The 11,529-nt window shown below is 40.3% G+C and overlaps 1 protein-coding gene across 1 annotated transcript; it reads right to left on the reverse strand.

The window, feature by feature from the left end:
- Window positions 1-2,642: 2,642 nt before the first annotated feature.
- Window positions 2,643-10,807, reverse strand: IDS (iduronate 2-sulfatase). Its single transcript, XM_010014188.1, has 8 exons — window positions 10,676-10,807; window positions 9,458-9,635; window positions 8,505-8,593; window positions 7,093-7,293; window positions 6,331-6,501; window positions 5,568-5,694; window positions 3,917-4,090; window positions 2,643-3,254 (listed from the first exon to the last, which is right to left on the reverse strand). The coding sequence occupies exons 1-8, from the start codon at window positions 10,805-10,807 to the stop codon at window positions 2,752-2,754; spliced, it is 1,575 nt and encodes a 524-aa protein (XP_010012490.1). The 3' UTR covers window positions 2,643-2,751.
- Window positions 10,808-11,529: the final 722 nt, after the last annotated feature.

Here is an 11,529-nt window from a genome sequence, read left to right on the forward strand (position 1 = left end):
CCTGCTGATGTAGCAGCATGCTGTTCTTCCAGCTGTTCTGGTGCCATCCTGAGAAACAGGGTCAGCACTGGCAATTCATTTATTTCCTGATGCTTGGCTTGCATCCTCTTCCCTCTAGAGAGAGCCCTGTTCACAAGAGCACTTTACTTTCATTGCTCCTGTTAAGCTCTTCTCCAGTGGAGGCTGCAGTGGCCTAACAAAGCCCAGTGCTCAGGCTCTCCAGGAGCAGCAGCATTTTGGTTGGTTTGGGAGAAAAAAAAAAAAGAAAAAAAAGAAAAAAGTGCCTTCTCCCTTTGTCTCCACTGTTCCTGCATTTCACTCAACTTACTCCATATCAGAACTCATTCCCATAGCACTTGCAAGAGCAAAGCTTTTTCTACTGCTATGCCTCACTTGTCCTCAAACTGTTACGCCTCAAGTCAGCAGCAGGCAGAAGGGAACATCTCACTGGGTGGACAGCAGTCCCGCTCAGTGACTCGTGCCATTGTGATGCCCTTGCCCTGAGCACGTGGATACCACTCAGTTCAGTGGCTGCCAGACACAATTCTGTTTCGTGTCTCCCCAAAAGATTACTGGATTTTGATTAAGAAAGGTCAAGGGCAGCTTTTCCCTTCCAATATAAAGAGAAGGACTTGAGGAAAAAAAATACTCATCACCTAGCACCAGGACTTTTATCCACACTTGAACAATTAATTTGCCTGAAGAGATGGGAGGCTTAGAGCAGGCCATGTACTGGAATGTTTTCATGCAAATAAATTCCTAAATAATTTATCTACATGCCATAATTTTAAGCTCCCCCTCAATTTTATTTTTTTTTTAAGGTGCTTTAGCAGGCAAGCAAAATGTCTTGGCTCGGGTAACCAAATCAAAGATAATACCCATTTGCCAGATCAATGTTAAATGCACATTGTATTACTACCCTAGCATATCAATGATTTAGATTAATCCGTAATGCTTCAATACATCCCTCTAAATAATTTTCCCAATATTTAATTTTCCTTTGAAGGAAAGCGTGTCAGATACAATTAGCTCTAGAGGCAGACTCCAAACCTTTGCCTGGTACCCTTCTCAAAATAACACACCTTCAACCAGTGTGAAAGTGGTATTGCTACATTGAATCTGCTACATGCAATGGCAGTATTTCACACCGAGGATCCAAGAACACACGCAGAAGTGAGAGAAAAATATGTTTTCATCAAGAATAATAATGTTGTAGAACCACAGAGCATCCTGGGCTGCATGAAACAAATGACAAGTTCATAAGAAATATATTCTTCTAATTGAGTTTAAGGCACTAAGTAACTGCTGTCTTCTAACAGAGGATCCAGATTCATGGTGGGTAGCTCTACATTAATTAGGAATAATATTGTCACATGGATTTTAATGAAATAAAGTTATGTCTGCGGCTTCTCTAGGATATTAAAGTCAATTTATCTGAGGAAGACAAGTAATGACTGCTTTTTTCTTTCTGTGGGAACTGGAGCAGTTCGTTGAAGAGGTATCACGAGTTAGCATTTTCTGGACAAGCTCTTACCTGTTAAGGTACAAATTGTGAGAGTCTCAATTACCAAGATGGAAGTGCAGAAATCCAGCAGGCTGATAGAACATAATACAAATTACTTCCATCACACTAAAGCACAGTGTATCTTGTGGCTGTGAGCATGAGGTAAATAGTACTTACATAAAAGACTCGGCAAAAACATTTTTCTCAGATACGAGCTCCCAGACATACTTTCCTTAATGCATTTGGCCATATGGAAACTACCTACCAGCACAGCTTGGGACAATTAATGCTCTACATCCTGTGTTGCTAAATGCCACACTAAAAACTAAATGGCAGGCCTTTAGCTATCCCAGTCCAAAACCAAGACTGCCAAGCCCCACTTAGCACCTAAGAATGCAAACATGCAAGTTCCTATCACTGAACATGACAACCCTCAAGTGCTCCGAGCAGTTCACCAACTACATCAACCAGCAAGCTATATCATCTCTTTTCATCTATGTGGCCTCACTGGACCAAACCTCATGAAAAACCACAGAAGAGCATACTGATATTACCCGAACCCCTCAGTCTTATTCAGCATTTCAGTGTTGAACACACTCATTTCATATACATTAATTATAAAATTCAGATCCCCTCCTGTATAAGCATGAATTTAGCATAATAAGCATAATTAAAAATTAAAGCTTTTATTTACAATAATTAAATTTTGAATGAAACACATGAAGTTTCTCTTTCACCTGTACTTGGAGGTAAGGCTGATGGCAGTAGACACCTCAGTCCTTCTCCACTATCAAATGTCTCCTTGGCCACTCCAGCCCCAAGGTGGATATTTTACTCCTAGGTAAAATGCACAGGACCTGTTCACTGACACACATTTTCTGCACAGCCTTTCAAACACAGAAGGTTCTCTTTTTCTGTCTTTCATACCACCAGTTTCAGCACAGATAATGAATTTTAATTCTAGAGTCACTACAGAAGACCAGAGAGATGTTTCACAGTACGGGCCTGGATACCCTGTGTGGCCTTTTCAGAAGTATTAAGAGCTTGTGTTTGAAAACACAACTGCAGAAGTTCACTCAGACTACTTCAGTGTAACAAAGGCTGTAACAAAAGAAAGCCAATAGCTAGTGTTTTCAGGATTTTAATTCAATCCAAGTGTTTTCTGTACAACAGAAAGGTTTTATAAAAAAAAAAAAAAAAAAAGAAAGAAAAAAGAAGTGTTACTTCAGCTGCAAGAAGTTTCTGAACTAGTGCTTCAGGAAGCCAAGAATTTTTTTTAAAAGCCAAGTATGTGAGGCATTGTTATAGATGTTATAATCCTGGTTTGGATCAGTCTCCACCATGTACAACTCTCCTGCATGGACATCTTCAAAGTCAGCACTGAAGTTGTTAGGATTAAATTGAACCCACACAGTATACCTGTAGTCAATTGTACGCATGGAATAGCCCATGATTCTGATATCTTTCAGCTTTGGCTTGTCAGAGTTCCACTGAGGAGTGTCTGCAGGCCGGGGATACTGGCTGAAAGCAACAGTTTCTTCATTAAAACACCTGCAAGTGTCATCACACTCATCCTTTCCTTCCTTTACCTTCTCTTGAGAGGCATTAAAATACCGGACAATGCTTGACCCCTCAGTGCACAGTGCAACATGAAATGAAGTCTCAGGGCACACAGGAGGAACTTGCAAGCCAGCCAGTTCTGCAAGTGTTGAAAACAGGGACACAAGTTCAACCACTTTTTTGCTTTGCCCTAGAGGAAACAGAAAAATACAAGTTATGGAACAATAATAGTTTGACAGACACAAGCTGAACATTTCAGAAACTCATTCTGATAATTAAGTTGGTGTTTTATTGGAAGTCCTTTGTACTGGATTTGTGGGATAGCAAAGTGAAGGCAATTAAAGGGTGGCAGTTAGCTCTGAAGATGCCAGTCTGGGCATTTATGATGTATTTTTAACAAGAAAATTTTTGCACTTGTTTCTCAAATGTGCAGCCTTCAAGACAATATTCTTCACCCAAAAAAAACCACTCTTCAGCAAGACATAGCAAATTCCAATGTCATGAAGTTTTAACACAAATAGTGCCTCCACCAAAAGTTTCCAATGCCACCATTTTAAGTAGAGATGCTACACAGAGAACATTTAGTAATCACTGCTGGAAAGACAGCAGCCACCACTACAAAAGATAGGTCAAGTATCCTTTTAGGCATCTACTCTACACAAAAATAAATTGCTTAACACAGACATCTAGCTGTTTCCACTAAAGCAGATCTATCCAAAGCAAAAGTCTGTGTCCAAGGATGCCTGTACTGACACTGACTCAAGCTGCCTGTAGGCTAAGCATCATTACTTCACCACCTCACCTTTACACATACCCATTGCAAACAAAAAAAATAAATGCTGGAAATATTACCTTGTGGTACCAAGCCTAATATGTGGCTAAAAGGGTCGAGGTAGGGGAACACACTCTCTCCTCGACTAACAGGGGATGTTGTCATTCCTGGTACATAAAACATCAGTGGCACACGGGTAGCAACATCAAAATTGCTGTATTTTGCCCATTCACCATGTTCTCCCAGGGACCATCCTAGATGACAAAAGAATACAATTTAGAGATATTGGGTTGTAATTTACCAGTCATTTTTCACTCTAAATTAACTCTGGCTGTTGAGGGCACTAATCTGTTCTCAAAGTGATATTAAAAGGCAAATAATTTGTATTTAAATGTAACAAGGTTTCTCTCTAATGTGAAAACTATTTCAACAGCCACCTAAATCTTACAACTTGATGCTTTTTTTATTAGTGAAATAATTACACCTTTCCTTATTTCCCCTACTCTAGATTTAATGCCAGTTTCTTAAACAACAGAAAAGAGGAGCTGGGGTGTGTCACAGTGCCGGCAAGAGTCTCCAGATCAATTTCACAAGGCACTCAAATTGAAGTTTTGGGCAGCTGCCAACTCTCTAATACTCCAGTTAACACTGTAAGTGAACATTTCTCAAAGCCAAGGCCGCTGTCTATGCCAGACTGCCATAACATGATGTTACCCCTGAGGAAGCAATAGAGATCAGATGTCTTTCATCTCTCCTCTTCCTCTTCAAAGAGATGCCAATGTGACTTCCTTCCAGGCAGATTTATTGCCAACTTCACTTCGGGGGAAGACAAAGGAGCTCTATGACAGCTGTTAACACGTGATATTTTTGGATCACTTTGCTAGCCAAGGTACTGGAAACACCAACTGTTTACAGCTAACCCCAGCAAGGAAGAGGAATTCAGTTTACAATGGAAAGTCCAAGTCAAAGTGACAAGTCAGAAGGAGGATCTAGAGTCACTTTAGTACCTGTTGTTCTATAACTCAAAGGCTTGTATATAAACACATGCTCACAGAAAGCAACACACATTAACTAAGCATGTGACTTTAAATTGATTTAGCTAAGCCATACCCTAACAGTTTAAAGTCAATTAAACCATCTCCCAATTAAAGGGGGTGGGGGGAATATTTTAATGAATATTGAGAGTATTGAAACAAACATTAAATGCTTGAGGTATCTGTCCCATGACTCAGATTTATTCTTTTACCAAGATCCAGAGCGTGCGAGACCTCAATTATGAGGAGGGAGCCATCTTGCTAGCAGTTTTAGATGCGCTGCAAGCAGCAATGACAAGTGCAAGAAAACACACTTCAGCAGTTAATGAGAAAGCCTGTTACGCACTGTACCAGATGGCTCTCTACAAATTGTAAGGGGGAGGAGTTGTTGCTATCCTTTCACAGCACTGTTCCGAGCACAAGTAACTCCTCAGGCAGGAGGTGGGAATACAGCAAACTCAACCCAGCATCCTGGCAGGCAGTCTCACCACTCACTAGCTCAACTTGCCTTCCTGCAGAAGGACAGAACAGAGCAGCCACCGAAGCTTGTGTCAGTCCATGTAATTAGAAGCAGACTAGCCAGATACACAAGGTATGACACCTCTGCTGTACATTATGTAAACACACACTCGATTAATATGCCAGCACTGAGTTGCACAATTAACTAACAGTGAGCTGCAGAGACTTACATGCTTACCATGATCAGCAGTAAAAACCACTATTGTGCTATTTGAGAGCCCTACATCATCCAAAGCACTCAAGAGCTGGCCAACCTGCGTGTCCAGGTAAGAAACTGCTGCATAATAGCTCTGACGAATCTGCCGCTGCAAGTTCAGAAAACAGGGGAGAGAGAAAAAAAAAAAAAAGAAGTTAGCTCTTCCTGAGACACACACATAGAAAAACCAGTGGGTGGCTCTGTAAGTAAAGGAACTGAAGGATTTTACTGGTAAAGCTTCGATGTTTTACGCATTTGTAGCCTGACTAATGTCAGTTAGAAAATTCTACCCGCCTCCCAGAAGTTCTTTTAAGCAAGATGTTTCACACCAATTAGTTCTGCTTCTCTCAGAGTCCAGCCAGTGCTTCTTATTTTGGAATAAGCACTGGAAAAATCTTGCAAAAGAAGATAAACTGAGTGGTGGCTTGAAACAGCTGAAGAGATTCAGATAATTAAAACAAACGCAACATCGGAGCTGCTACATACACTCCCTTACGTACAAACCAGGAGCACATTCTACTATCACTATCTGATGGCTGATCTATTCCTCCATGCCCCCACCAGCCTGACTGCAGTTACAGTGAAGGTTTGGCTACAAAGCCAGAGGTGACAGTATGCAAGGCAGGGAATTCGTATTTGCAACTGTCAGTTGCCAAATACCTGGAATCTAAGAGCAGTTGACTGCTTCTTTGCATTTGGACAAGTTAAGGCAGTTTGACTTTAGTGCGCTATATTGACAGCTTACCTGGAAGTCATCTGGAAGTGGTCCATAAGGGAAACTAACATTTAATGCTTCCACATCATCCCTCTGTCTGATATCCATCCAGGGGTTGTACGCCACAGAAGGTAGTTTCTCAGGCACCCAGGGATCTGGGGCTAATGTGATGTTTTCCAAGGGGTACAACTTGAGAAATTCCTTTACAATACAAACATACATAAAGACTGCCCTCACTTCTAAGGTCTACTGTAAACTTTGTGTTGTAAAGCAGCAACCATTTCCCCTTGCATGGCCTTGAATACTCGTAGTTTATAAGGCTTCACTTCCCCACAGTGTAAAAGGTAGTACTATGATGTTAGTCAGCCCCAAGCAATTCCTGGAAAATACTCAGTAAGGCCTACCCTTTCTCAAAGCAACATTGAAATAAAAGGTCCAATATCACTTCATCTGAAATGAGTAAGAGTTCAGCCACCAACTCAAACAGGGAGTGGAATACAAGACCTTTTAAGGCCTCATTATGTCATACTCCATCAAGCTGAACACTATCTCCATGCAATAGCAGTCACTATTATGGTGGTAGAAGCCTTGCTTTTGGCTGTGGTCACAACTCATTCTCATTAAACATTCTGAAATGAACCACAGGCAATTACTAAAGTGACACTAAATCAAGGTTGGTTTTCAGCTTGCTTTCCAGAAACAATAGCAATAAAGCATCTGTGGAAACAGGCTTTGAAAAGCAAAAGCAACACTTGTCTAAACTCTCTTCCCTACAGGCTCCAGTTTCCTCACCTGTGGGTACCTCAGTGGGATGTGTGGTTTGTGGTAACCGACAGCCAGGAAGAATTTTTGCTTGTTGGTTTTCATAATATTCATTAAGCGTATGGCCTCTTCAGTGCTCTGAATATCAGGCAGAGTACCACTGGGCATTTCTGTCACATCCACTGGGCACACCAAATTAGCATAAAGTTTCCCATCTTTTCCCCTACAAGTCTTTAAAAATAAAAATTAAATAATTAGTTAAGTAACTTAATTTCTGTAAAAGCAAAGAAGAAATCCTCTGTTCTGTAACTTTCAAACCAATTTGTTTCTCAATACTTCTACCAACCAAAGTCTGCATATTGGAAACAAAAAGGAATTTCACCATTTCTATGAACACTAAAGGTGCCAAGTACATGGATAAGGAGTTGAAGAATGCAACTTCCATGCCCATGGAAAAGCAGAATCCTCTCAGAAGATGGGCAGAAGATTAAACATAAACATATGGGAAAACACACAGCTCCTACGCTGAGCAGAATCTCTAACCTATTGACAAGATGACAGAATTTGGTTACTGTACGTACATGCATTTTTACTCCTCCTACTCCCAAGAGCTCATAGAAAGCCACCTGGAAACTAATAACTTTGTTTCAGAGCAAATGCCAGCAGTGGCTGATGTATAATCAGTGAAGGATGATATATTAGACTAAATGGTTGCCAGGAAAAGGTGGCCTCAGCAGGGCGCTTGGGAGAGGTGCTAATAAACACACAATATGCCACGGATGCAAGTTGTTAAAATCAGTCTTTTTCAGCAGTACATCCAAGAACAAAGCATCACCAATGCTGTCTGTAGCCTGGAGCAACAAGCTTTGCAATATATGGACTCCAGCACATGATGCCACTGCAATGTTTGCATAAACAAATCAGATTATTTAGGGCCACACTTAAGAGTAACAAACATTCTAGAAAACTGAGTCAGATTATAAAATTTCAGATTATGTAAAGATTATTTTGATTATGACCTCCACCTGCTCAGCCCTGAGCTCTTTACTGAATTAAGTTCACCAGGCCTATTGACAATGTTTTGTCACTTACTAAGCAGAGCAAAACTAGTGTGGAAATTGACAACTGCACTTCACAAATAAAGGAATTCATGACCTAGACACAAATTAAGATCACTCTTTCTTGCAAGCATTTTTACATCTCAGTAACTTCAGTTTCCAAATACTAATTAATTTAAGATGGGCACATGAATTAAGATGACACACAGATGAAGAGATACACCTTGTTTTGGAAGACTAAGAAACAAAAGCATCAAACTGGCTAGTTGTTTCCCCACACAAGGTTGCCATCCCAAAACCCAGAGTATAGCTTGTGCTTGACACAAAGAACTTGTTTATATCCTGAAAACCTTTCTTTGTTAAGGTCCCAGAAATCACCCTTACCTTATCATTTTCATATTTTTCAGTTGAAGGATGAAATGGTGGAACAGACCAACTGTGTGGATAATCATCACTGTAATTGGATGAAACCCCTGAGACGAGTAAACACATTAAAAATGTTCTAACAATTCACTGAAACAGGAAGAGCTCAAACACAAATTTAACTTGGTTTCAGGTGGGTTGTTTTGGGTTTTTTTAATATGCTAAATGAAGAAACATTTCAAATGACCTTTGATAATTGAGAAAAAGAAAGCCCACAAATAAAAGTCAAAAGCTTTAAGACAAACATTTGTCCCCTGAAATTCTCCCTCATCAGTAAAACGTATCTCAGGCCTCTTGAGGAACCTTACTTCAAGGAACAGCAACAAAAATACACCAAAAAAAATCACCAGGGTTAGTAAGGGTCTTCATGTACATCCTTAATTAGTTTTAATATCAACTGAAAATTCATATAACCACACAAGTTTAGTTTAGAAGTACTACCAAAAAGAGGGTCACTATTACGGTATTTTTCAACTCAGTCGTGTTACTGCTTTTTAACTAGTGAACCGATTTCCTATTTAATTGGAAGTATTAGTCATACAGTCTAGATCTCCTGACCCAGACAGCATACTATGAATCACTGAACATGTCTAACAAAATGAGACTGTTCAGTAATTTCAGCTTCAGTAGATACTTAACTCCCAGACATATTTTTAGTGTTAGATATTTATTCTCACAATCCCTAGACAAGAACATAGGAATTAGATAAAAGTCATCTAGCATATTATGTCTAATTCCTTAAGATTTAAAATGAAGATCTGAAGACAGCCTACAACCATTGTACAGTCTGGCTTATAATTTAGGATGTCAATATAGACAAGAATCACACAGTTGATTCTTATATGTAAAGTCTGTTTGTGAGAATATACACGTTAGGTATGTCTATGTTAAGCAGATGACAAGTCAAACCATACCAGGATGAAAAACTTTCCCCACAGACAGGGTCACATAGCCGTTTTCCTTGAAATACTGTGGCATCGTGGAATAGTTTCCTGCATGCACTCTCCAGTAGGAGTAGAAATCATACAGTCGGGTACTGTCAGGCCTGCGTCCAGTAAGAAACGACACTCTACTGGGAGCACACAAGGCTTGCTGAGAAGAGAGCCAGCCAAAGAGAGAATCAATTTGGGACAAACAAGCAGAACACATGCACAAACTGCCTTAGGCATAGCTGGGCAAAACATCCGAACTGCAGTGAAAGTGTTTCATATCACTTCAAGGTGGAATAAAGTATATCAATTTCTAATTGCAAGCTTTTAGCAAGATATGCATTTACCCATCTATAATTTTTCCTCAAATAACCAAATGACCATTGGTTAGGCAGCTAGTAGCACAAAAAAAAAAAGTCAGGTTGCACTGAAGACAGTGCTTTCGAAATCTAGTAGCTCACACACAGGATTAAGCAGAAGTGGCAGGTGGACTGTACTGATAAAGCTCAAAGTCTAGTTGATCTGGACAACCTTAAGAATAATGAGAAGGATAAACATACAGAAGGTCCACGTTATGGTCCGAAGGCCTCACCAATTCTATTCTATTCAATTCTATTTTAGATTGGCGAGAGCCAAGAGTTACTGCTTTACAGTCGTAATTCCTAGCAAGAATTAGACTGAAACTTCTAATTTCTCAGCAGAGAGATAGCTGGGAATGTAGGCATCCTACATAAAGTATTTAAGTAAAGAGCAACCGGTGAGATTTTGAGTCCTATATTTAGGAGTGATGCTTACCACACAAGTTGCTCCTCCATTAAAGTCTATAGATTTCCTCAAAATACCAGATTAAAAAGCAAAAAATAATCTTTTATAAACAGTAGGGGGGAGGGGGGGAAAGAGAAAGAATTCTAATTTAGTAAACTAGCATTTTTAAGCAGCACTTTGCTGCTGACAGTGAAAATGATTGACATTATACTCCTCCAAGGGCTATACATATATCATCATTCAAATGCCTGTTTTTATTTTTCTTGCCTTAGTAAAGATGGGTTCATACAGTACAGCTTAGCCCAACTATTTATTTTCTAGTGGAAATACTTAAGGTTAATAAATACTTGCTTTTTCCAGTGGTCTGCCTAACACCTACTGTGATAAAACCAGCAATTACTTTGCATAGAGAGGACGCTCTTTATTTATTTGCCTCACCTGTGCATACGCATTGCTGAACAAAACACTGTGAGAAGCAAGCTGATCAATGTTCGGAGATTTCACCAGCTTATCTCCATAACAGCCCAAAACAGGACGCAGATCATCCACAACTATGAACAGGACATTCATGCCATCTATGAGGAAACAGAATTAGGGATGTATTAGCTTATGGTCCAGGAAGTAAAGGCTACTTTATGCACATTTCTTGATCAGTTTTTATCCCTAACACATACTTCCAATAAGTAAGTAAGTAAATAAATAAATATAGATAAATAAATGTAGCAGATAAATAAATGTAGCGCCAACATCTATTGTTTTTGTAAAGAAATGTAAATACTGGGATTAGTTCCTTCAACATGAAGAAATTCTTACTTGGCCTAAACGGAACTAAAGTGGTTTTCACTTCCCTATTTAATTGCTTCCTCCCACAGTATTTTCTTGAGATGCCTTCAGAAAAGTGGCATGAAGTGAAGAGGTATTTTATACCTCTACCTGCTCCAGAATTCTGTAGCCTTCAAGCTTCGGGAGGGGCGTTAAGCAACAGGTTAACCTCAGACCCTGTTCCGCTGTGTAATCCTGCTCCAAACAGATCAACAGAAAACACTTTTTTTAACAAGTAATTACGTATCTCTTTTCAAAACCGCCCTCCCAGGGCCGCCAGCTGAACTACGGTTCAGACAGGGGGCAGGCTGCTGACGGCGTTCGAAACCGGGTGACCGAGCAAGCGGCAGAGCTGGCTGTGGGAGCACCCTGCTGAGTGCAGGCACGAAGCTCCCGGGGCCGGGCCCCGCTCCCCGCACACCCGGGGCAGCTCCGGTGCGGACAGTTTCCCCTGCGCCCCAGCCCTCCCC

This window comes from Nestor notabilis, unplaced genomic scaffold (assembly GCF_000696875.1).
Source record: "Nestor notabilis isolate BGI_N333 unplaced genomic scaffold, ASM69687v1 scaffold5405, whole genome shotgun sequence".
Classification (NCBI taxonomy): domain Eukaryota; kingdom Metazoa; phylum Chordata; class Aves; order Psittaciformes; family Psittacidae; genus Nestor; species Nestor notabilis.

Excerpts from the sequence above, each read along its gene's own strand:
- IDS (XM_010014188.1), bottom strand. The coding sequence starts at position 10,807 with ATGAATGTCCTGTTCATAGTTGTGGATGATCTGCGTCCTGTTTTGGGC. Across the intron at positions 7,294-8,504 it reads AAAAATATGAAAATGATAAG|ACTTGTAGGGGAAAAGATGG; the intron begins GTAAGGGTGATT and ends TTATTTTTAAAG. Across the intron at positions 4,091-5,567 it reads GGTTTTTACTGCTGATCATG|GATGGTCCCTGGGAGAACAT; the intron begins GTAAGCATGTAA and ends TTTGTCATCTAG.